The 27,685-nt window shown below is 40.9% G+C and overlaps 1 protein-coding gene across 2 annotated transcripts in view; it reads right to left on the minus strand.

Annotated features, from left to right (window-relative positions):
* The window catches only part of clstn2 (calsyntenin 2), a 181,376-nt gene that overhangs the window by 86,508 nt on the left and 67,183 nt on the right, over window positions 1-27,685 (minus strand). For both annotated transcript variants that reach the window (XR_004101820.2, XM_031281046.2), the window contains exon 2: window positions 18,641-18,763. Coding sequence is in view for 1 of the 2 variants with exons in the window: in XM_031281046.2 (XP_031136906.1) it covers window positions 18,641-18,763 (123 nt within the window). In the remaining variant the exon portion in view is untranslated. The remainder of the gene's footprint in view (window positions 1-18,640; window positions 18,764-27,685) is intronic.

The following is a 27,685-nucleotide window of genomic DNA, read 5'->3' on the forward strand; positions in this document are numbered from 1 at the left end:
TCAATTTTATTTTGGTGTTCCCAGAAATAAGTGTTATTTTTAAAATCTGCTAACAATTTGTATGAAGGGTATGTCTATAATGCATTACAAGAACATTCATAAGACGTTATTTGTGGATCATTATGAGGATGTTCATGTAGCAACATGAAGATTAAGCAGGCAACTATTTTGCTCCAAAATGTTATGTTAAATTTGCATAGTGAGAATGGATATATTAAAACAGACCAAATCACTGTCTCTTTTGTACTTATAACTCTTTAATTAACCTTGTTATTTCTCTCTCTTTCTGCATCTCTCTCCAACAGACATGTATTATCTCAAGGTCTCTCAGGCTGAAGCATCATTGAATAAAAAGGCTGTTTGTGGGGCGACCTCTAGCTCACCCAGTAAGAGCGTTCGCCCCATGTAGGCTGAGTCCTTTGCAGCAGGCGGGTTTGAATCCGACCTGCTGCCCTTTGGTGCGTGTCATCCCCTATCTCTCTCCCCCTTTCATGTCTATCCATTGTCACTGTACAATAAAAGGGAAAAGCCCCAAAAAAATAATCTTTTAAAAAAAAAAAAAAAAAAGGCTGTTTGTCTCTTTCACCTTGACAGAAAACAGCAAGACATCCATCAGATTTAAACCATATATTCTTTGACCCCGTGTCTAAACCATAGTTCATCATGTGGTAAGTGCCTGTTTTTGCAGTGAGAAAAAACAAAAACAAAATCACATCTTGAAAGAGTCCTATTGCATTTGTTTCATTCACTTTGGCTTGAATACTAGTTTGTAGACTATAAAACAAAAAACACCTCAATATTTTCTGATTTTAAATATAATGAAAAATTTGCCTAATTCATGGTTGTGATGCTGTTAACTGCTAATAACTCTGTATTTAGATCTGTGTGTTTATAATGACTTATTAAATTAGGATCCAGCTCTAATGGATCTTTAAAACTTTGAATGATTGAATCATTGGGGTTATGTTTATTACTTGCATCTATCTATAAATTGCAGGAACGTCTGTCTGTCTGTTAGTCCAATGGATTTCAAACATGACAGGTGTCTTGCTACGGGCACGAGTAAGTGCAAATTTGACGTTGTTTGGATTAGAAATGCAAAAGATATCGTTAAATATATAGGTAAAAGAAGCACACATTGGCTTTTGCTGCTCTAGCCGCTAGCCACTCGCCCTCTCACACTGAGGACCAGAGACAGAGAGCAGCGGAGCTTTGGCCGCTAAAATGTGACATACACCTCAGGCCCACAAAAATGTGCAAAGTTGCACTACTTTGGACTGTCTTTGACTTTGAATAAACAAACAACAATTCCCGAATTTAAGGACTTTTCAGAATCCCACACATGCAAAGCACAGCCAGCTACAGACAAGTGGCAGCGAGACGTATCTGTATATGTGTGTCCGTGTTTGGGGGGAAGGCAACCTGCGCATCACACGCAGACGCCACATGCAGAACGCTTTACAACAGAGGGGGGGGGACTCTTTTCCCGCTATTGTATTAAGTTGCTGTGAGCTGTCAGAACATAACGTAATCTCGGAGATTATTCCTTCACAGCGCTGTGCCATGCGAGAAAATCTCAGAGTTGAACCGGGCAGACACATCAGTTTTCATCAGACTCACCCTGGGTCGGGTTAATTAAGTCTACTGCTAACTTACAACATTAATAACATTATCGTCGCCAAAATGCCCCCGCAATTCAAATCCATACTTCACCGTTAAGCCACTAAACCTGTATGGATATCTCTCTCTCGCTCTCTCGCTCTCGGTCCGGTTCTGGTGGTTGATGAACGCAGATATGTGCTGGTTAGCTCTCATAATGGGCTGGATGGGTAGCCCACTGCCGTGAGTCCATGAGGTTAATATCTGATTACTCCACATTTTCATTGTGATATTTTGTGTTTACATTCTGAATCTGCCCCGTTCTCTGTCAGGTAAATACAGTAGGCCTATACAATGTAGACGTAGCCTACACTGTAAGTCAGTAGTAAGCTATACAGTGGAGTTGCATATTAAGTGGTTTGGGGTTCTTCTGTAAGTAATTTTGGGATACAATTTGGTTTTGAAGAATTCTACAAGCAGCAATACCACAGGCCAAGCAATCGCCTGTTCCAAACGGGCACATTTTCAACGGGCACTGCTCTAGTTAGTATGCATTACTGTAGCAGTTGAGTGTTAAATGTGCTACACTTAAATGTAGGGTAGCTGATTCTGTCAAGTAAGAAATGTCTATCAGAATGGACTACTTCCTCTACAAACGTAGTTAAAAGTAGGGTAGCTCATTATGTCAGTTAGAAAATATCTATCAGAATGGACTAATTCCTCTATAAATGCAGTTAAACTTATGGTATCTCATTCTGTCAGGTAGATCAGAATGGACTACTTACTCTATGAATGTAATTAAAGTATGGTTGTTAATTCTGTAAGGTAGAAAATATCTATCAGAATGGACTACTTCCTCTACAGTTTAAATGTAATTACAAGTATGGTAGCTGATTCTGTCAGGTAGGAAATATCTATCCGAATGGACTACTTCCTCTATAAATGTAGTCAACTTAGGGCTGGGTGACTTGGACCAAAAATCATATCTTGGTATTTTTAGGCTGAATGGTGATACACAATATATATGTCGATATTTTCTACAAATGTTTAGTTGTAAGTCAAAGTCACATGTGACATGTCACAAGCACTTTTATTAAAACAGACAGTGATAAAATAAAATGCAAAGACAGGGTTTCTTTCCCCTCTTTGAAAATATACAGGAGCAAAACATGCAACTAAAAAAATATCCAAAATAACACTGACTGAGCTATTCCCCAAAGGGGATTCATCATTCTCAAATCAGTCATGTTTTTTTCGGAGACGCAATTAATGTTAATTGGCATTTTAACTCGTATGTTGTTTTAGGATTGAGCGTAGGGCTGGATGATTAATCGAAAAATAATCGTAACCGAAATTCAGAGCCTATAACCGACGTAATTTTACCAAGTCGGTTATTTCGGTCTTTTAATCCTATTAATATTTCCGCGGCCGCCCACTGTGTGTTAATGTACTTTCCCCTTAAAACATATTACGGCCGCCGCGTGTGTAGTCACGTGACTCCGCCCCGTCTAGTCTGCGACCATAGGTGCTTTCCAATCGGATAGTACTTGTACTTTTTAGAGGAAAAGTACATTTCTAAGCAGTTCTAAGAACTAGTCTCCCCCAAAATCTTTTTTCCCGTTTGTATTCCCACTGGCCAAGTGGCCATAGGGACTGGTAGGAGGGGTAAGGGAGCGATGCAAGCACGGCAACGGTCTTTATAGCATCGTCACTAGACCTTAGCGTCACATACAACAACAACAAATGATGCTAATACTTGTGCACTTTTCCTATATTAAATGCACGTCCATTCTCGTAGTAATTCACGTAATGTTTTGCTCAACACAGACGGGGCTTTATTATACTCGGAACAGACCCCGCCTCTGCCTGCTGAGCTGTGTGTGTGTGTGTGTGTGTGTGTGTGTGTGTGTGTGTGTGTGTGTGTGTGTGTGTGTGTGTGTGTGTGTGTGTGTGTGTGTGTGTGTGTGTGTGTGTGTGTGTGTGTGTGTGTGTGAGTGTGTGTGTGTGAGTGTGTGAGTGTGTGAGTGAGTGAGACGGCCAGCAAGCCGCAGGACACGCTTGTGGAGTTTAACTCCGAAAAGACAGTTAACCACAGGTTCCCGTTAATCTTATGATGGACATTTATTATTTATTTTCTACATTTTTAGGAAACTTTTTTTTTACATTAAAACTTAAATTACTTTTTATAAGACGTTTTTATTTCATTGTAAAATCTACTGTTCAGTTCAGTTGTTTGAAATATTTAATAAATAAGCATTAATTGCTATCTGTGTGTTGTTTCCTTATTTTAGAATCACAAAGATAGGATTATGCACTCTTTCATTAGAAAAAATAACCGTGAACATATTTACAGTATAAGAAAAAAAAAAAAAATAATCGTTCAATAATCGTAATCGAGGTAACTTGTTTGATTAATCGGGATTATGATTTTAGCCAAAATCATCCAGCCCTAATTGAGTGTTTAACATTTCATCTACGAAGTTCACGAGCCTGTCAGTGTCTGCCTTCGTGAGCAGAGGGAAGTAGACCAACGCTACTCAATCACAAATTTTTTCGAGCACAGGCCCAGATCGGGCAACTAGCCGATTGTATTCACTGCTCCGATGTAACTTTTTACTGGCTCCAGGGTATCGGGCAATCCTTATTGTTTTGACCTTGTTGTGAGCGAGTGAGCCGGGCAGACGCAGCAGGAGAGTGGGGGCAGGGTTATGCCGAGTGTGGGAGAGATGCACTGGCTTGGCTTTACAGAAGAAATGGATCATGTACTGTAACGCAACATCAAACTATATCAATATAAACAGAATTGTCTCATCTCATATATTGTTTGGAAACATACTGATATAATTTAAAAAGTCAATACACCGCCCAGCCCTAACTTAACTAAGCATTTTCAACATCTAATATTTTGATATCAGCGTGTTATAAGTGCATTAAACCTTAGGTGCAAGTCTGAGCTGGATCGGGAACCTAAGAGTTAAAGCGACATAAATATGAAACATGATACACTAAATAAATATAAAACATGATATATATTTAGGAGAGCGTCATTTACAGACTAAACAAAAGCACTCTGTGTTGCCAAAACATTACTTAAATTTGCCTATTGCCCATTTTCCTTTAATTTAATATTTCTTAAGTAGGGGCTGGCTGTTTTCAAACCACAACTAGGGCCCATCAATTCCTAGTGAATGTTTGGATACATGATCGTGGTTAGTTTGCCACATATCGTACAGTGGGCATAACATATCAACTGTAACTGGTTTCTGGAAAGAGAAATAATCAACATCTTCAATTAACTTCAGTCAGGGTGCACTGTCCTCCTGTTTACTTTTTTGTAATTTAGAGGACTAGTGCACTGCCTGTTTGAAGCGTTTGCCTGTTTGGAACAGGCCGATGGCTTGGTTCCCAGTATGTTTTTTATTTTTTTGCACTGCTGACATCATTTGACAAAATTATCAAACACCAAAACACAACACAAACATTAAAGACAACAGCTGTGCTGTGGATTCAGCTGTATTTACTTGTAAAATGATCACACAGAGAGAAATTTAGAAGCGATAGAATGTCTTTCTTACTTTCCCTCCTGCACAGTGCACAGACCCTATCTGCAGTACTACATGACATGTCACCTCAGTCAGTGACAGAGAGAGGTGATCGTGGCGGCTGCAACAGAGAAAGACCTCGCTCTCTCCGGACAATACTGCTGTCTCTCTTCTACAGAAAGTCGCTAGTCGCTTTTTTGAACTTGCCCCTCGCTGCTGTACAGAGGCTAGTTGGAGAGCTGTCCAGGGATGTAGCAACTCCCCAGCTGCTGTACTGCACATGCGGGACACACACGCACGCACGAATGGGTAAAGGAGGATAAAGGTGATAGAACATCAGAGGTCTGAGTCAGTTACAATGAAATAGAGGTAGGGTGGAGAAAAGTGGAGGGGTCATGGATTATGGAGCATAGAGTTAGAGTGTGACTCTGATGTCGTACACAGGTCCAAAAGCCAGATCATCCTATTTTATGCTCACATGAACAAGGCAAATGGAGCGAGGAAGATATGCGAATTGCTGTCTAATTGGCCTGTCAGGATACTGAAGCCCTGTCAAGCCGCTGTCAGAGAGAGAGCAAGCCAGAGCGAAAGAACACAGAATTACTGGATTAGTTTCAGCTGCCATTCACTGCACATTTCATTAAGTAATTTGAGCTCACATCAGAACCACGGGTCAGTGCTCTATCCTTGAAAAGCAGGTTCTTTCAGCCGTCATTTCAACAACAAAAAAAGAGAGGCAGCACGTCTCATCACTGCTCTACCTTCCACCTCCTGTCTGTCTCCAACAACCAAAAGCACAGACTTTGCCAGTAAACAACTTTTCACTGGCTCCCCTAATCTGTAGATGGCACAAGGAGGACAGATTTGAATGCAGAGGAGGTGAAAAGAAACTACTATGAAATAAAAATATTGAAACTGGAATGAATCTGTGTACAAAGGTGCCATTTTTAAATTAAGATTCAAACTAGGTCAAGATTGACTTTTTAACTAGTGTTAATAAAAGAAGTATTTTATCAACACATGTATTAACTCTGCTAGATAGTGCTAGCAGAGCTATTTTCAGACATTCATATAGAACATCATATAGTGGTTTATTTCATATGGTAGTGAGTTGCAGCGTGCTAATAATTAACTATTAGCTAATGCTCAGCCCCCTTAGTTACTGTTTTGCTTAGCCTGTCTTCTCACACAACACACATAAAGATTGCAGTGGAAACAGTAGCAGATGTTCCATATGGCTGTTGTTATTGAACATGGTGAAATGCATTTGGGCATGAGTTGGAAAATGTGATTTGTGTATACCTTTTCATTAAATAAACAACCTGATATGGACGGTACACCACGTTTTCAGGGGATTCACCACAACTTCATAGACACAATGACACACACACACACACACACACCGCTAATTACGAGTGGACAGACAAAAAAAGAGAAATTGAAAAGCATAAAAGCATCACGAGAGACACATCAAGTGCAGAATAGAACAAGAGGGTAATAAGGTACAGGACTGGGTCCTCTGCAAAATCAATCAGAGGCTAAGAGGTTGTTTGACGCTGTGAGCAACTTGACAATGCATTGACGACAGAGCTTTACTGAACAAGTAATTACTCTGCCCATCTTATATATCCAATTAGCTCGCCTCAACAGTGGAGAGGCATGGTGATTCCCATCATATAAATGGGTTTCCCCATTTTTCAGTGTGTTCCAGAAGACGATACCAAATTGTTAAGTGTATCTTTTTTTCAGTAACTACAAATGGCTTAGTTCCTTATTTGACATTTTCCATTAGATGCGGGATATTTTGGATAAGTTCTTCAGATTCTGAGACAGCCAGTTGGAGGATTACATGCATATATTGTACAGTAGTGCAAAAAAAGTAGATATGTGCAATTTCTTCCAGATAGTGGGAAAATCCTTCCTCTTGGTGTTTAAATTGCCTTGTCACTTACACTGCAGCTTCACTGAAACGAGACAAGGACGCAATCAGCCTCATTTCAGAGCAGTTCAAGTCAGTGACGCAGAATACAAGAGGTAAGGTCATATAGTCCATCTGTCCTAAGCACTACATTGAATTCAAAGGAATAAAAACCTTAAATAACCCTGTGTGAGACTAATAGTACAGTGGAGTAAGTGCAATCCTTTTCAATTGGCGGCCCGCAGGCTACATCTGGCACTCCAACACTGTCAGGTTCTATAGGCTGCTGAAAATTTACAAATGCAATAAAGTACATTAACACATAACAGAAGGCTTCAAGCTGAATATAACAAATTTCAATATTTATAGAAACAGTCACAGTCACACACACACACACACACACACAGGCTTTGTGACCAGAAATAAAGGGTCAACATTCAGCTTTTTAAATTAGGACTTTTTATAACATGATGTAACCACACACTATGTAGAGCGAGCCACTTCAGGCTGATTTTTTTTTACACAGCTTATTACACAGCTTATTACATGGCTACTCCTACAGAGGTTACTCGCTGATGACACCTGCGTCCCGGTCAGGACGGTTAACTTTACCGCTGATAAGCACAGTTCTCCGGCGTAAGCCAGGTCATGCCGGTGAGTAGGCTAACAATGGAGCTAGCTAATGCTCTGTTTGCACTGTTCCCATTAGCTCCGTTAGCGATTCCAATTTCGTATGAGCTCCGTATAAGCACAAATACTGATTTAAAAATAGTTTGCCACAGTCTATGATTAAAACACCGTCCATCGCAACAGGCTGTTATAGTTAGCAACGGCCTGTTATACAGAAATAACAGAATGCCGCGATTGACCAGTCCAAATCAAGTATTCAACCAAGCTGTGTAATAAAACTAACAAACTTTATTGCTGCATATCTTTGTAGGGGTGTGTATCTCCCCATGCAAATAATTAGATACAATGGTACCACAATAAACAATAAAAAATAACTATCCAGGATAAATTTGCAAAGATAAGATTGAAAGCCGGTCTGACACAATTCAGATGTGATTTCATCTGAGATCAATTAAGCTCAGACTTAATAGAATTTAACATTTTTACTTGTTCATGATTGAAAAGATCACATGGACAGATGCTGTATCTTTTTTCCAACATGTATTAGTTCATCTTTATACCCAGTGGTTTCCCTACCATTAAAAAGGCTTAGGCGCAGCACCCAAGCCGTTTTGGGCACCACCTAAGCCGAATAAATGTAATATCAATGTGAGCATCAAAACTAACTTAATGACTTTTCTTAGATGTAATGGTTGTAGTTGGTCCCCAGTGGACTTCTTTAGCAAGTTTTGTCATTAAGCTTTTTGAGTTATTTATTTATTTATTTATTATCTGCTCTAGCTTTTCCAACGTTTTAGACCCAGATATGGTAATAATAAAGGTCCAAAATGATGTGAAATTGCATACGTTTTTAGAATTTTAGATACAGGGTTATAAAATCTTTTGTTTCAATTCCATTTGTAATTATGATAAGCTCTTCATAGTAAAAATCATAACCTTTAAATTGAAATATTTGAACTACCTGCAACAGGAATGTGGAAGTGCAGTTGTTGAACAGAACATTGGCTGTCCTCTCTTTGACATATATGTCTTGGGCCTCGGCTACATCATGCTAGTGAGACTTGAGAATTCCATTAACCTGAAGTCATCAATTAATTAACAACTGCAGCAATGGAAATCATTATGTAGGTATTATTCATCATATGTTCCCCTGGGTTTTTTTCATCTGCTACACTGTACCATAATATTTAAACCTCTTTTAAAACCCTAAAATGCTCAATGAATATCAAGACAAAATGCTTTGATCAAAATAGCCTTTTTTAAAGCTTTTGAAGCACCAGGCCCTGCGGGGAGAAAGACTGGCCCCATGATGGTTAGCTTGCCAAAAGTGCACGTCAGACACAAAACAGAATCAATATTGCGTTGAGAGCACTGTCTCAGGCACGTGACAGTGCGGAGAATTCAATTCAAATGAATGAGCATCTCCTGCGATGACGGAGGGAGAGAGAAAGTGAGGGAGAGGGGGAACCAGAAGAAAGCTCAAGACGACTGAGGGAGAATAAAGGGGAATGTATCTGTCCTACTGGGAGCAAACACAGAGAGATGGGTGTGGAAGCATAGTGCTGAACCTCATGTCCTAAGGCAAGAAGGAGATATCAATACAAAAACTGACAGTTCACTGAGAGCCCGTCTCCTGCTCGGAACAGAAACAAACGGAGACACGAGGAACGAGGAATGCAAGGAGAAAAGGCTTGCACAGACAAAACTGTACAACAACTCTAAAACCACAGTGGACTTGTCTCTAGGCCTGACATACGTTTTTTTTAAAGTGTTGTAGCCCTTTTTCTGAACATCTCCACTTTTTGTGTCCGTTCCCTTTTCTTTTAGCTGTTTTGGTCATCTGTCTTTTCAGATGACAAGTTCTCCACTGTGTACACCAGCTAGTCACTTACTTTGTATGCCGTTTGGTGCTGGGCAGGTAGAGTACAATAGGGATGTCCCGATCTGCTTTTTTGGCCCCCCAATCCGATTTTTTTAAATATTGAATATCTGCCGATACGGAGTCCTGATCCAATTGAGGGTAGCTCTATTGCTACCGCCTCGCAAAACAATCGTATTGCAGACATTTCAAGTGGATGTTGGACTCTTTTTACTATTTTAAAATATGTCCACACTGCTGACATTGTAGCCATGTTAATGAGCAATGGCAAGTTACTTGCCAGTTTACGCTCTGCCGCAAACTGTGCTCAGCTGACGTAAATGATCGGAGTATGGTGATCACTTGAAAAATGCCCATATCGGCTTCGATCCGATACTTGCAAACGGGATCGGGACATCCCTAACAATGAGTGTACCAGAGCTTTTCATTGACAACAGCTGGCTGCAGCAGCTGGAAACATGGTTGATGAGAGCCGTGAGACTGAAGTTGCAGATCACGAAACCAAAAACTGTGAGCTGAAAGACGCAAAACAGCTGTAGAGCTGAGGGGAACTGCAGAGTAGGATCATTGACATTTACCCATAGTCATTTGAGCCATTGCTGACGTAAAACTATAAATTAATTTGCTTTAATGTAATAATGTGACGTTATTACATTATTTAGGGATACAAAATGCAATAGAATTATCATGCAGGTCTGATGATGTCGGTTGCAGCAGAGACAAATCCGGTTTGCAGGTAGGTGTCAGCCCTCTAAAGGGCATACCGAATCTTTGATGTTCTGCAACCGTTTCATGTTGCAGACTTGCCTCACTATTACCTAAAGACTAAGCACCCACTGCATACATTTAACAGCTACACAAAAGGCACAGGGGACAGAGAGAAAGAAAGAGAGGGAAGGCAAAGTGATATGTTCCTCTTCACCTGGGGGCAGACACAGAGACACCTGTGTGGTTTGATCAGACTGTCCCTTCAATACTTTCACTTATCCTTTGATGATCCATCACATCATCCCCTTCTATGTCGCTCTTGTTCTCTTTGACACACACACACACACACACACACACACAGACACACACCTTTGTTTCTCTCTTTCATCCCTCTTTCTAACATTTTTAGTCCCTACCTCCTTGTTCTGCTTCCTCTTTTGCCTCAACACCTTTGAAATGTGTCATAGGTGCTGCTTTGTTGGGTTCAATCATAGACTGTATAAAATATGAACAAAGTCTCTGTGATGTCACCCATAGGTTTCTAAACAGCAAAAATTAAGCCCAAAGTGGGCAGCTCCCGGTGGCTCACGAAAGACTCAGAGATTTGTTGTGTCAGTTGAAAGAAGATATCAGTAGAAAACTGCACTTCAAAATGTAACTGTCTCTTTTTTTTTTTTTTAGTGGTGCCTTTGAAATTTAATTCAATGTTCAATTTGTTCAATAAAAGAATGTTGGAAATGATTTCCTTTCATTTGTTTTAAATTCAACAAGAACTTTCTTGTATTTTAGCAGAATACTGAAAGCAGCAGAAATGCAGAACTGAGTACACTTTAAACATCTGTTAATTTATCGCATGTAATATCGTTAACACGATATTCACCGTTATCACATATTTTCATCTCTCTTTTTAGATTATAATTATATGCCATGCCGCTGTTCCTGTGCAAAAAAATATTTTGGGCTAAAGTTTTAGAGAGCTATGTACCACTTCCTGTTTGTGTCTTCAAAATGATGTAATTGTTCCTGACAGAATGGCAGGAATATTAAAGCTTTTTTTACTCACAATTATTCAACAATCCATCATTGTGACTCATTAACAAGTCAGGTATTGTAAATAATGCATGCTCACATTCAAATAGCATGCCAAAAATCTTTGCTAAACCACTGGCTTTGAACTTGTGATAATTAGTCCTATGTTTTCCATATGTTATTACAAGCAATACATAGATTTTGACTGTGTGCTTGGTTAAAAATAGAATGACTGGCACTGACAAAAATGCAAATTTTGTCTGTGTTTTCTTAGGTTTTCTCAGCAAAGTAACTGTGAAGATGGAAGAAACTTTTCACAGTGAAAAAATATAGAACTTGGAATAAATGTTTGGATATTTGGCACAGCAGCCAAAGTTTGACTAAAGCAATAATATCTAATCTCAATAGTATCCAACTGAAGCCAGATTCTTCAGTCGTGACCGAGAGGTTTGGAGTATGAAAGAACATCCTGTTGAACAGGAACAACAAAGGAATCTCAATATGCCTCCTTGCACATAGACTGATGAATGGAGTGGTGGTTGATTTTACTTTACCAGACTATATTTGTAACACTTGTCAGATATGCGAGTCTATAAAAATCTAAAATCTCACCTTTGGCCTGATGCCTGCTGAATTTTTTATACAGGAAACTATGGGGGAATATGTATCTACTGAGAAATTCATCGTAATCAAAGCCAGCAATGTGGAGAAATAGAGGTTACAACTCTAGTGTTCTCACCACCAGATATGTATTTCCAGATAGTGTTGTATTAAAATTCTGTTAATAAGCGGGCATCCAGACAAAGAACAGCCCTGTGAACACACAACACAGGGGGCTGTCTGTCCATCTATCTATCTAGCATAGTATAATAGTCGGAGACATCATTTCACAACTGTATCCTTATGTTGTGATAATTGCGAGGTAAACGGTAGAAATACACCTTTCACCTCACAAGGTAATCCACCAGGAATGTATGCATTTGATTGGCTAACACAGCTCCTTACCAGATGACGCTGTGCTGTGGCATTAGTTGAGCCTAGTTCACCTTTTGTACCAGAGGACCCTGCGACTGGCCCCCTATTCAAATGTTTTTTTTATTGAGGTTTAAATCATAATACATGCATCCCAAACATGCTTCCCTTTATACATGGTAAAGACTGATGATTGAAATGTGTTTTTGATCAAACGCAGGAAGACGGTTAAAACAATTGCCTGAAATTTTCCACATAACTGACCCAGGGCAGTTTATTTTTATTTTATATTTATTGATAAGCAGTACCAAACAAGTTGAAGAGTTACAGCCCAAAATGTAAGTTGAACTTACTGGCTGTTAAGCCATCTCACAAGTGTCTGATAGAATAGATACGTTAAATTCTAATCAATATAGCCGTCTACACTTGCCACATAATGGCTCTCTCTTCAGGTAGTGTCTTACAGGTATAGCTGCAGTGATTGTGTGTTGGGCAGGGCTGAGCCTACAGCAGTACTGTGGCTGAACACATCCAACTAAGACACTGGGAGCCAGATGTACTAATGCTTTTGCGCCCACTTCAGGCATATTTGTTTCGTAAGGTGCGCGTAAAAGCATGGCGAGGTATGTACAAACAGGCCGCACTGAGGTAAAAGTGCAGACTGCCTGTCGCGGGAACTGAAAATGGCAAATTGCGCGTTTCCGTGTCATGCATATGCATTCATGAGAGGGTCATGGGGAAAGTGGGAGATCCCCATAAAGAGATGGGAGGGGAAGCGTAAAGTGCGCCTAATTATATATTCCGCGGTATGTACAAAAAATGCCTGTGAAAGCGCGCCTCTATTTTGCGGTGAAAATGATCCGCCTCTTATAAACAGGTGTAAACCTGGAAGCGGGTTTCCTCGCATATGCCTCCTGGTGAAATGGCAGCAGTAATCCGAGCAGGACGAAGACGTAGGCCAAGGAGACGAGCTGAAAAGATTTTTGCCACAAGGATCACACTTTTTCAGTTGAGTGAACACGAAATCATTAAGCGTTACAGATTAAACAGCCATGCAATATTACAGTTACTGGAAGAAATCAAAGATGACATCAAATCTCCGACTCAGCGTTCAAATTCCATAGCAGTTGTTAAACTCCTCGATACATTACAAACACTGGCGTCAGGATCATTTCAAACAGTCATAGCATCAGCAGTGGGAATATCGCCGTCTGCACTCAGCCGTATCATAGCACCAGTACTTAACACTTTGCTACAGCGCAATTTACGGTACAGTGGGCGGAGAAAGGCGCGGATTACCCGATGAACTGCAGGTTTGGTAAATACGACGTAAGCTGAAGTATCACAGCGTGCGCTTTCCTGCGGGTTGGCCATGGCGCTGATAACGCTACATTCGCAAATGTACGTACATCTGGCCCTGACAGAGGACTGACGCTGCTGCTCTGGTAGTCTCTATCCACGACGTTCCACTTCCGGGATTGCTCCGTTACCTTCCGCGTTCTTTGTGTTGGAATTTTAAACTCTGGTGGATTTATGAGGACTATGGTTAACTGCTCCTCAGATATCTGCAGGGTAAATCCAGACAGCTAGCTAGACTATCTGTCCAATCTGAGTTTTCTGTTGCACGACTAAAACAACTTTTGAACGTACAAGTTCCTGCCCGAGGCTATTTTGCACATTTTTCTCCCATCCCTGAATGCTGTGTGGACTAGCCAGACCTTCCTCTGCAGCGCTGTGGAGGAAGGTCTGACAAAGCCAGACTACTGCTTTGGCTTTGCAGCCTGTGTACACAAGGTGTAACTGGACCGATGGTGGACTATGTACACAATACAGCTACTGTAGATACATAATTCATTAGTTCTTATCAGGAGATAAAATGACTGATGGTTATGATAATGAGGATGAGCTAGAAAGTACACAACAAAGTATCAACAAAGCATTCAGACTCACTCAAAAGACAACTTCAAGAACATTAAAGACACTAATTTCAGGCTTACGGTCATAAATGCTGAGAATTATAGTTTACACAAACACATTCAAATGCACACCCATGTGCGCACACAAACCAACCAATGGGAATAATCATAATGTTTTTTCGTGGTGGCTGCCCGTGATGACCCATTCTCATTTTCATTGTCCATCTGTCTTCACCATTTTTTCTCTCGGCTATCCATTATCACATTCCCTCCAATGTTTTTCAACTACTTTTGTTCCTTTACACTGTGTGAGTTCTGCAGGGGAAACAATGTACCACGGCACATTATTCCGGTACCATGATGAATGGAGAGAATCTGTGCCTGTTGACTGTGGCCTCGAGATAAAGAATAAGCAAATGAAAGTGCCCGCCTCGCAGCACCCTAGAGTCCACTGCCACCATTCCTCATGCTAATTTGATTGAGAACGCTTGATCAGCACATACTCCTCGACCCGCACACCTTTGCTCCAAGGTAGGTGTTGGGGGGGGGGGGAATGCCATGATGGCATGCAGTAATAACAATTTATCTCCAGGATGACTGTCTCAGCGTATAATGTTCAAGTTAGGCCCACTGTGGGTAGTTGACATCAAAAGTGAAATGCGATACTGCAGGAGAGGGCAAGACGGAGCGAGAGAGGGGAAGGAAAAGAGAAAAAGAATATGTAGATCAAGCGGCGACGTGGGGATTTATGAGGCATTCAGAGAAGCACTAGTGATGGAAGGCCAGTGGGAGAGGGAATAAAGCATGACAAGAGAAAAGTACAAGAGAGGAGAAAATAGCCAAGGACTTAACAATCCCGGTCCATGTTCCCACACTGCAATTAATGTGGAGCCAGAAGGATGGCCTATTCCTTTCTGCAGTAAAACAAAACCAGGATTGATGAGAGCTTCTGTAATGCATAAGTGACTGCCTGCATATGGGCTCGCTAGAAGCAAAGCGTTAGAGATAGAGAAGAAGAGGAAGGATAGTTGGGCTGAGAAAGAAGGGATGTGGCACTAGGTGGAGAGAAAGACACAAACGGAGGCATAGATTGAAATAAAGATTTGAGAGAATAAGACTCCAAGAAGAAGAAGAATAAGGGGAGGGGGGTGAGTTTGTGCAAAACACAGGGAGAGCTGTAGCAGTAGACAATTGCAAAGGGAGATAAATTGGGAGAGAGGTGCTCTTTTGATGGCCATTTTTTTCAGTCTCCTTGGTAGCGATTGTATGGGTTTCATTCATTAGACCGCATGTGATGAAAAACAAGGAGAGAAATATCACCAGTCAGCAGCCAGTGCACAGCACTGCTTTTTTTCTTCTGGGCCATATTTCACCCGGTTTGACCTTCTCAAGTCAACAAACCAAGTGTTAATCATGGGGGGGGAAACAATCAAAATGAATTTCCTCTTTTGTCTGGCTGCTAGCTGCAGTGTCATTAAACCTTCACCGCGTCACAGATTTGGTTGCTCGGGGAAGCTTTGTGCAATAAATTGCTGTAAGTCGGTACTGCTTCATTAGAGAGGAACAATGTCGGTGAGGTATATCTTCAGCATCTCCACTTTTGTGAGATGAGTAAAAGATATAAGAGAATAAAAGAAGTTTTTTTCTAGTCTTTTTGCATAATATCCTTTTTTTATGTTTTGGATAACTACTTCCTAGGCCCCTCCAAAAGGATCATTAAATCTTCATAAAGAGTACATCTACATAGGCTACAGCATTTGGGTTACACCATACAGTATACGTACAATACAGAGCTGTTAAATGCCCTGTGAGGAAAAGCAGAACAAACGAGCATTTAACATGGATTCAGGCCGTTTCACACTCATCAAGGTCAGCTGTATTTTTATACCCACTATTTACAGAACAGCTCACACGTAACATTGAGAAACACAAAGATAGGACTGTGGCTTTAGGACAAAAACACACAAAAAAAAGGAAAACAGAGGAAGAAAAATAGCTGAGTATCAGTTCGCCATGGTTGTCAGCGCTGGGATTAATAGGAGCCATTTCGCCATAATGAGCTGTTAAGCGTTAGGTGCCAACAAGCCCTTCGTTTGCCTTTGAGTCTCAGAATACTTTGTCCAATTATAATGGCTGTCTCTTTCTCGCTCCTTCCTGTCACTGTCAGCTCTGCTGTACCTGCGTGTACCTGTCTGATTCCAGCTCTTGTTAGACAACATAATCAGCACCCAAACAATCATCTGGTGATGAGGTTTTATAATGTCGTACTGTTATTATAAAACGTGTACCTGTTACAGTATGTGACTTCACCAGACAACTTTCACTGTCAGTACTACGCTCCCAGCAGCCACTTTCATGGAAATCATTATGAGCTGTGTGGCATATTTGCCTCCAACGTGAGAAGCAATAAGAAGGAATTAAAACAAACAAAGTGTTGTCCTGAAGTTGTTTTTTTCGTGGACTTTCCAGGGATTTTTTTACTGGCCCACTAGGCTGTGGAAACCTGTTCTCAAAAAGCTACAATGAGTTCTCAGTAACCAAACTTTCAGTGAATGGAGAGCGTCTATAAATCTCATACTACCATTGCATACTGCTAAAGGGGACATCCCCTGGTCGTGGTCCCCTCCTTTTGCTACAGTATGACATTATATAATACTATATTTATAATATTTCTAATGAGGTTTTCATGAAGTCAGAGCAATAATAAATGAATGGTACTGTGGCTAGGACCAAAACAAAAACCAAGTGCTACATCATGACCGGGTTCTACATGGACAAAATATTGTCTCGCTCTTTGTGTGGTGTACATTTATGTGAATTACAACTGTGCTTTGTAACTGTTAAATATTGTAGACAAGCTTGTGTCAGATTAAGATTTAGGCTGGAAAATGAACATCATGCTGACATGGCTCAGGAATATATTCTTTCACTCTTGAGAACAATCTGTTGGTCAGATTAAATGGGGCAATTCAGCAGCAAGAAAAATTATGACACATGCTTCAATTAGCAGCAGCAGATCGTAAATAGAGCCCCGTCAGGGGGAGGGAAGAAGATGCATCTAAACTCGAAAAACTAACAAGGCAATGAAAATAAATGATTTATTACTCCTCCATCCAAATCCAAGCTCCTGCTATTGTGAATTTAAACTCAAGCTTTATAGAAAAGAACAGCACTTCATATATTCATGTTTCATACATTATTCATTATACATTATTTAAATTCATACTTTCGTGTTCATGTAGTGTGTTATTTTTAAGAAGGTTTAAATGTAATAATACAGTGGTGGTGCAGCAACTCTGTAGATTCACAACATGTCATCTTATCTATTTACAGTAAACACAACAAGCCTACTGATATCCAAGCCACTTGTTTAGTTATTTACAAGCCCTCTGTCATCATACAATGATGAGAAGAAAGTGCTCTTAAAAACAGAAAGAAAAACATGTTTAACACGACTAAGGGTGATAAATGGAATTCAGTCTCCACGACAAACGGTGAGTACAGAGAACTGTTGGATCATCCGTCTTTGTCTTGTGGTGGGAAGTTGCCACAGTTTCCTGCACACAGTACTGAAGCATCCTTGTCTCGGTGCCAATGTGTGTGTGAGACAACGCTCATGTGGGAGGATGTATACTGTATGTGTCATACTTTCAAATGTGTGTGGATACCAGTGTTGTAGTCGATACACCAACTGTCGAATCCAAGTCAAGTCTCGGGTCCCCACCCTTCGAGTCCGAGTCCAAGTCCGGGTCACCAAGGAAGAGGCCGAGTCGAGTCCGAGTTGAGACACCTTTACCTGAGTTTGAGTTAGACTCGAGTCACGTCCAGAGAATAGCGACTCGAGTCAGACTCAAGTCCGAGTCCAGGACTCGAGTACTCCATCACTGGCCAATGCATGAAACAGTTTCAGACTAAATATACAGTATATCAATGTCTTATGTCAAATTTATATGACTTATTACACATAAGTAAGTATGGGTGGTGATGGCGCAGTGGATATGACACATGACTTTGGTGTGGGAGACCTGGGTTCCAATCCCACTGCGATACATCAATGTGTCCCTGAGCAAGACACTTAAGCCCTAATTGCTCCAGAGGCGTGCAACCTCTGACATATATAGCAATTGTATGTTGCTTTGGATAAAAGCGTCAGCTAAATGACATGTAACATAAAAGTAGTCAGAAACTTCATCCAACTTCCAAGTCCTATTTCATGAATGTTGCAAGTCTGATTTCATTTTCCCAAGTCCAAGTCACCAGTGCGCAAGTCCAAGTCACGAGTCCAGAGAATAGTGACTCGAGTCGGACTCCAATATTCCATCACTGGTGGATACCGTACAGCGGATGGTTTTTCTGTGTGTGTGTGTGTGTGTGTGTGTGTGTGTGTGTGTGTGTGTGTGTGTGTGTGTGTGTGTGTGTGTGGTTGTGTGTGTTTAGTTTTTCCTACCAGCATAGGGGACCGGGGCATCCTTGTCCAGAGCTACCAGCGGAGGGTCCAGCAGCACCATGTCCATGTTCTCCGTGATCACACCATGGTAAGATGTTTCTATCCACGGCTTGTGCTTGTTGACTGTGGAAGAGAAGGAAATGCACATTTCAGTTTGCTTTGTTGTTTCTAACTGTATCTAAAAGTGCGGAGTCACTTCAAGAGGACTGAGAATGACAAAACAGATCCAAGGAAACCTCAGACTTTTGAAAACTATGTTGTGATCATGCCCGTGGTTTTTGATTCATTTCTAAAGTTTTAACAGATGGCAGCAGGACCAATGGAAGTCCAAGGGTGAACATTGTGTTGTAGAGCTTTACATCTATGTCTTCCATTAAATCAACTCTGCAGTGCTTTGTTAGAAAACACAAACACAAGTCCTTAGTTTAACAAGAGAATCCTTTAACATTAGTACTCCCACTTGCTTTTTTCACCATTTTCCTGCGTGACCCCGTCTCTGTGTAACGTAGAGTTTTCCCTCTGTGTCTCTACAACTTGTAATGTTAGACAGCCAATCACCAGCATTATTAAATATTGTCAGAAGCATGCTGCATGCTTATTGGCTCTCTGACACTGATGAGAGTTACTCATTGGGTATTGAAATTTGGTATTGAATGACGAGGCATTTTTCGATAGTTGGCAATTCGGTCAGTGCCTAAAAAATATTGAATTCAGTACCCAGCCCTACTCCTCACTAATGGCTACACTGCCAGTTGTGCTTGATGGGCACTTTACTCCAATTACCACAGTCAAGGACTGAACCTGCTTTAAACTTCTAATTCCTTGACTTGGTTGGAAAACAACAACAGGCCAAAACCTTGTTATACCTACAATCACCTTAGTGAGAGTTGTGAGCTGGTATCTTAACCAAGACATGCTGACATTGTGAACTACAGGACCCACAGCCAAATCTGTGGTACATTGTGTGCTTCTTTCCCCTTCCTCCAGACCCCATCATCCTTTTCTTTTTCTCTCCTTCCCTTTCTCGCCGTTTCTGCCTCTTATCTGTGCTAGTGTTCTACAACATGGAGCATGCAACCACCCTGCCAGTAATGTGATTGAAAGGTCAGGAGAATGAGCTGGAGATTAACACGGATCACCATTACACATAGTTACTCACACTATAAATTAAACTTCCTCACTTTCTTGCAACATGTAGATAGAGACGGGTATACAAGCCACAAGAACAGCCATATGTGCATGTGCACTTTTGCACACACACACACACACACACACACACACACACACACACACACACACACACACACACCTCTAGTGTACAAATGTGACTCTCTGCAGGGATCTGGGATGTCAACTTGACCTTTCAATCCACTGAAGAGGAAAGCTTTGTCTCATGCCAACGAGCAGATGACACGTCCAGCTGGCAGTGATTTAAAATGCATCAAACTGTTCCTAAAACCTTCTCATAGCTTTTAATCTGTTTGGACAAATGTCAGTAGTTTTGTCCTACTATCCCATTTTCTCCCCGTTTGTCACCATACCGAGTTGAGATTACAGGGTCACAGTAAAAAAAAAAGAAAAAGAAAAAAAGGAAACGCATGTTAGGCCCGTACAAAAAATAAAAAATGGTAACTTATTATTAATTGGGGGGAAAAAAACATTTTTCTGTGGTTTGTATGGGTTGCAATGACATAAAACACAACATACTGATGTGATGAAATCATTAAGAAAATGCAATGTTTGTACCTGTGCATTTCTTCTCATTCACACTTGCTTTCTACTCTTTTCAATTCACTAAGAGAGACTTACTGATTATTTTAGATGGGACTCTCGGCCTACTGAGACAGAGTAGAGAGTGGATAGTAGGCAGTGAGAGAGAGAGAGAGAGAGAGAGAGAGAGAGAGAGAGCCACAAGGGAAGACATTATTCATACTAGGAGTCTCATCTCATGCAGCAGATAGAAAGCACTGCAGCAAACAGCAGGACTCTGCCCTGCTGGAAAGTGGAGAGAGTAGGTCTGTCCTCTTCGAGTGGCGTTCAGGCATCTTTTACACCACAGAGTATTGTACTTGCAAATCAAGGAAAGTCAGTGCATTTAAGCACACTAGTACACACACTTTCTATGGTGTATCTTAGGTACAGCTTAATCCTTAAAAGAATCTCCACACAAAAGCAGACGTGAAATGAACTGAAACAATCTCATAAAGAGATACATCAAAACCAAGACCATATTAGATTGCGGTGCTGAGGTGACTATAAAAATGGGCATTATTCAACCGAGTCTTCATTTCTACGTGTTTACACTTGTCAGAGTAAACATATTAATCCATCATGCCCACATAGCATTTCATTTACATTTGAAAATGTCTTCAGTAAGTCTAATAGCAGCCCACAGCTAGTGCAGTTTACTCATTGGTGGCAGCTTCGTTTTCTGGCTCAAGGTCTTACATTTATCCCACACAAATAGGGTGGTGGTTGAGAAAGCAGATCTGTGACTCTTTAAAGGGAGTCTGATATAAGCGCTCTTTTGTAGAGTCCACACATCAGACCATGGGCTATTTACAAAATGGCTTTCATGACATGTATGACTGTAAAGCCATTAGTGATGCGTTTAAGGCATTCGTCCTTGACATCTTCGTACTGAGCCTCAGCAATGAAACAAAAATTGAGGTAAGCCTGCATTCAAAAGAGAAGAAAAAAAATAAACTGGAGCGGCTGCCTTGCCAAAGTAGGCCCTTGTACAAAATATATGTCACTGCCATCCATAGAGCCATGCCACATGGCTAATAAAAGCCATTGTTGTAGCATGTGGCTCCGCCTTTAATTAGGTTATAAGTGTCGTTGACTGCAATATGCAAGGCATCTTCGGCCATTTCCTAAGGAACGTCTGCAGCCATTACAGCATTACAGCCTCAGAATGCACATTATGGACAACTAATTCACTTAGCAGAAGAAACAGTCTAAAAAGGGCTCCAGTACAGCACTGGATCAAATCTGATGTGACAGTAATATGAACAAATCCAGAAACAAGATAGTGCTTTCCTGTAAATAACACTACTGCAGGGAATTGTCAACTTGTCCATCCTGGTATTGAAATGAAAATATCTGTTTATGTCTTCCCCTGGGACAGAGGCTCATGAAAACCTATTACTGTAAGAAAGCAGGCAGTTGATAATCTGTATTTAATTTGGGTCCCAGCTCATATTAAAAAAAGACACCACATTACTGTGGTGTGTACTGATACATTTAAGTCATGTCAAATCCATTTCTTTTTAGCATTTATTTGATTACAATGATGTTGCAGTGGAATAGATGTAATCCTTCCACAGAGTACCTGTATAAGGCAAAATACTAATAATGGCTACATAGAAGAAGAAGAAACGCAAAAGAAAAAGACAGTGAAGAAACCTTTTTTAACAAGGGATGAAAAGAAGAGGTAGGATGAAAATGAAAAGGCTAGATAGAATAAGAGGAAATCACATCACATTAAATTGACACACACACACACACACACACACACACACACACACCCCTCAGAAACAGCTCTGAGCTGTGTGTTGACCAAATGGTTGTGACTGTGAACCTGTAAGCCACCATTACTCAACACCAGCGACTTAAGTAGATCATAAAGATGGATTTACTGTTTAAGCAGAATGTGGAAACAGGACACAAAGGGAAATGTGAAAGAACATAATGAAAGTGAATTAAAGGAGGCCAGTTATCAATAACAGAAAAAAATGCAATAAAACCAGTTTTAAAAAACCAAAACAGCCCAACAGGTCCCAATAGATCAGCCAGAGAGTGATTTGAAAGTAAAACAAATAGTAAAAAAAATCAAAACGTTTTTTTTGTTCAACATTTGTGCTATGAATTGCAAAACACTATGTTAAGTTGATAATCATGTTTTGGTGGTGGTTTCATACAATGAATTTTCCATCAGAGTTTTGGTGTCTAGACATGCAGCTCAGAGATAATGCCCTTCTCTTCTCTTTGTTTCTAGCTTCGTTAACCGAACAAGAATAAAGTACTGCTGACTTGCATTCCATTATTGTTAACTGCATGACTGCATGTTCATTTTACAGGAATTCAGCACGAGAGAAAATTAAACAGGAGTCTCCCCTGACACCATTACGGGTATCTCAACATTAATCAGTATCTTTTATTCTTGCTTTCTCTAATGAGGCAGTTCAAACAAATAACCTCATTCAAGACTTGTCTCTTACATGAATGACGATGTGCTATGTGAAAGAGCTCACTTGTAGTGATGAACCCACAGAAAATGACCGTATTTTCTGGACTATAAGTCGCGCTTTTTTTCATAGTTTGGCTGGTCCTACGACTTATAGTCAGGTGCGACTTATATATCAAAATATATATAATTTAACATGTTTTTAAATGTTAATTCATACTGAAAACATTACCGTCTAAAGTCGCGAGAGGGCGCTCTAGGCTTGTGACAATTATATGCTGCTCCTAAAGACAACTGAGAAAGAAAAGAAAATCCTATTCTGCAGATTACAAACTGCAGGTAGTAAAATATGCAGCCGAAAACGGTAATCGAGCAGCACAAAGAAAGTTTGGAGTGAGAGAGAAACTTGTGAGGGACTGGCGAAAAGGTGACTCTTACTGCAATGAAGAAAATAAAGAAAGCTAATCGGCTAATCGCGGGCTGAAAGCAAGATGGCCAGAGCTGGAGGAACAAGTCCACAGATGGGTGCTTGAACAACGTGCTGCCGGGAGAGGCTTGTCAACGGTGCAGTTACGTCTCCACGCCCTGGTAGTTGTTCCGTGTGCTACTGTATAGTTGAATAACTGTTAATGTGTTACGTTAACATACTGGACACCTATTCAGCCTGTTGTTCTATGTGCTATTGTGTAGCTGAATAACTTGCCTTTCCAGATTAAATGTCTGAAATATAAAAATAAATTTCTAAATAAATGCGACTTATAGTCCAGTGCAACTTACATATGTTTTATTCCTCTTCATGACGCATTTTTTGACTGATGCGACTTATACTCCGGAGCGACTTATATCCATTTCCCGGATTGCTCCGGTGCCGCCGGAAATTCCGCCGGATGTCCCTCATTTTCGGCCGGATGTCCGTTACCTTCCGCTTTCTTTGGGTTGGAATTTTAAGCTCTGGTGGATTTCTGAGGACTATGGTTAACTGCTCCTCAGATCTCTGCAGGGTAAATTCAGACAGCTAGCTAGACTATAGTCGTTTTTCCATTACATGGTACCTGCTCGACTCAGCTGGGCCCGACCGCGGTGCCCCGTCCTCCTTTTTCCATTGCAGATTTAGTACCAGCTCATGCGTGAGGCGAGCGTGGCTGGTCGTCAGAGCGACGCCGCAGGAAACTGCCGCGACCAAACGTGACACACACACACACAGAACGTGGAAGGTGTTTTGTTTTTGAAGAAAAATGTTTGTTTGTTTGAAGCTGGAGGCAGCAAAAAAAAAAAAAAAAAAAACGGCGTTGGCTAAAGTATTTTAAAATGGCGTTTTTTTTCCAGGACAAACCCCCCCCCCCCCCCCCCGTCTGTCGCTAGCAATGATGACGCAGTGATTAGTGATGATTCTCTCCAACCAATCAGTAGTCGGCAGGTTTTCACATCACCTTTCGGTATCGCCTCAACTCCTTTGGAACCTCGACGGAGGGGATACTAAAAGTACCTGGTACTTTCTTTCATAATGGAAAACCAAAAAAAAGGCGAGTCGAGCAGGTACCATTTAGTGGAAAAACGCCATCTCTGTCCAATTTGGGTTTTCTCTTGCACAACTAAAACGACTTTTGAACGTACACACGTTCCACCAAAACAAGTTATTTACAAACCTATTTGCAGCAGCACCATCACTGATTTTTGACGATTGTGATTGGTTTAAAGAAATGCCAATAAACCAGAGCACGATTTTCTCCCATCCCGGAATGCTGCGTGCACTAGCCAGACCCTCCTCTGCAGCGCTGTGGAGGAAGGTTTGGCAAAGCGAGACTAGCGTTCAATTAATTAATGTAGCTTTAACTAAATACATCATACAAGTTTTTCTACTTCTTTACTTAAACTGTACTTTCCAGCTTTCTTTCTCAGGACACTGCCATTGATTTTTCATTTGTTTCAGTGAGCAGAAAGCATTCCTACCTGGAGGGACGACTTGCTTACAAAACACAGGATTTAGTCTGTATGTATTTTGAACCATTCAGAGACCATTTATCAGTGAGTTTCAGGACTAGCATGAAGACACACCGACATATACAGTAACAGTTACATGCATTTACAGCACTGGCTAAGAAGGGGGCCAGTAACAGCTTAAGCATTAGAAACTCAAACGCCCAGGAGAGGAGGGGGACAAAATCCTTACATTATGTCCATAATTACTATGAGTATCAACTCTGACTTTTACAGTCCCAGTGCTGAAGTATAAGACACAGTTAGCAAGAACAGAGTAATTAGGCATATTGACTGCTGCAAATAAGTTCTGCACTTTAAACAGAACTACGTTAGAGTTGGCCGGTGGGTCATTTTCAGAACATAAACTCTTCCCACTCAATCTCTCCCAGGACCCTTCCTCCTTGTACAGTTAGTTTGCAGGCAGTGCAGTTGTTTTTTCTTCTTAACTCATTAAAAGGGGCAGTAAACTCTGATCTCCACATACCGCAAGCCATAAAGTCACCCCCCCCCCCCCCCCAAATTGTGAATGCAATCGGTTTCATCTGCACCCACATTCCCATCAAGACAATACGGAGGTTGCTTTCCGATCCGAACAACAACGTGTGGGATACAGATGTGCCATAATTGTTGTGCGACACACAACTCCCTCCTTTTCCTTCCCCCAGTCTGGTGCCGACCGCATCAAAACAAACTGAGGAGGCAAACGAAGCCACTTTGTTTAATTGGCATCAGATATTTTGCATACAGCAGTGCAATATCTATAGTGATGTAAGAAAAACAACTGCACAGTTATTTGGGTATGTCTGAGGACAGAGTGTGCCTGAGTGTGTTTGTAGAGTAGATGGCCATGGACAAAACCTATACTGCTGAAAAAAAAGAGAGGAATTCATTTAATCACAGAGGGAGGAAAGAAGGAAGAAAGGATGTATACGGTTGAAAGTTAATGTTCTGTGGTGTATGGCCTCTCCACGCGAGCGTGAGATGAAACACAGCGGGTTTCTAATTCTGGAGGATCTGATGAGTCAACAGGATCCTATGGAGACTATTAACGTTGAGTGGGTGGAGTTGTTGCAGAAAATGACAACAATAGTTATGAACTGAAAAAAAGCTATTAGCCACATCCAAAACATAGAGAAGGTGCAATCCTAGCTCTGCTGTCTTTAAATATATGACTAGTCTCGCTTTGCCAGAGCCTCCTCCAAAGCGCGCTGACTCCACACAGCATTTGGGGATAGGAGGAAAATGTGCTCTGGTTAAATGTCATTTCTTTAAACCAATCAGAATCGTCATGGGCGGTGCTAAACTCCGCACAGAGCTGCTGCAAAATAGTCGTGCAAGAGAAAACATGGACATGGACATCTCAATTTACCATGCAAAGATCTGAGGAGCAGTCAACCATAGTCCTCATAAATCCACCAAATTTAAAATCCCTACACAAAGAAAGCGGAAGAAAAAGGAAAATACATGCATCCGGTGGAATTTCCTGTAGCACCGGAGCAATCCCGGAAGTGGAACGCAAAGGACATAGACTAATATATGACATATGATTTACCAGTCTTAGAAACCAAAAGGCTACAGTGCATCACAGACTGAAGGCTTACCTTGGGGACGAAGACATGAGGCATCAAATAAACTGTACATGCATAACCCAAAACAGACTATTAGCATCATCACAGTGGGTAACCTTCAGCTTATGAAAGCATGGCATTCATCTTAAAGACTTATGGGAGCTTTGATGACACATGAAAAGTCTGCTCCTTCATTTAATTCATCAGAAATAATATTTGCATTAGCGCCTATGCTCTGAAAAATAATCGCTGTCATTAGACTTTTAAGCAAACATTCCAATTTGTTAAACTCCCTGATTCCGTTTTTTTTTTGTCAGCGGTGGCATTTCCTGATACCAAAGCTAAAGTGATACCCAGGGAGACTCAAAATGTCAATTGTTTGCCATTAGAGGATTTGCCATCCACTATGAGGAAATATTGAGCCCTGCTGTAAGAAACGGCGTGTGCCTAGCCTCCAGAATTGCCCCTTAATAATAAACCTTATCTGTTTTTCTTCCTGGTCTGCCTCTTCTACTTGTTATGAATCATCTGTTGATTTTCAGTACAATGAGAGAGGGAGGGACCGTGACTTGGATAACCAACAATGGCTCTGATTAGTTTCTGCAGTAAAAGAGATGCAGAGTGCTTCGAGTGTTGGCTTACTGTCAATTAGTTGCACTGGGTTGACCAATGAAGGGGCACAACAGAAGGATTTGAAGTGAAGTGAAAGTCGAGTGGAGGAAAAAGGACAACAAAGAGAGAACAAAGCAGGGGATGGAAGGGAGGAGGAAGGAGGAGGTGATATCTCCATTAGCAGAAAGCAGCAGGCGGCGAGAGAAGCCATGGTGGGGAGTAATGGAGGGCAGTGTGACCGACTGGACTGAATGAGAAACTGTTCCACTCTACAGACTTGGGCCTCGTGTGGTGATCCGCCAACGTTAACAGCCTACCATTTGCACTTCTTTCAACTCACTTCAAATCTGCTGAATGTCCAAAAAAAAAAACTTAATATAAATGGAATAAATGGAAATTCCACGCCTCAACAGCAGCTGGTGTGAGTGATTCCTCCATCTGTTTGTCTAGTTTTGCATCATATACTTAGTGACATTATTTTACACATTCAATGCAAAGCAGACTTAACAGTGTGGTAGCTGAGAACTAATTGTGACAGTTTAAACAGATTTATATGGTGTGGACAAGATAATCCCCAACAAGGAAGGCGTATTTGACAAAAGTACAAATTGGATATGCCAGTTTGCCACATGATATAGTAAATGAACAGAAAATGCCACTTAAAGCTATTCACTGCTGTCCACATCTTGTTTACAT

Source organism: Sander lucioperca, chromosome 9, assembly GCF_008315115.2.
Source record: "Sander lucioperca isolate FBNREF2018 chromosome 9, SLUC_FBN_1.2, whole genome shotgun sequence".
Taxonomy (NCBI): domain Eukaryota; kingdom Metazoa; phylum Chordata; class Actinopteri; order Perciformes; family Percidae; genus Sander; species Sander lucioperca.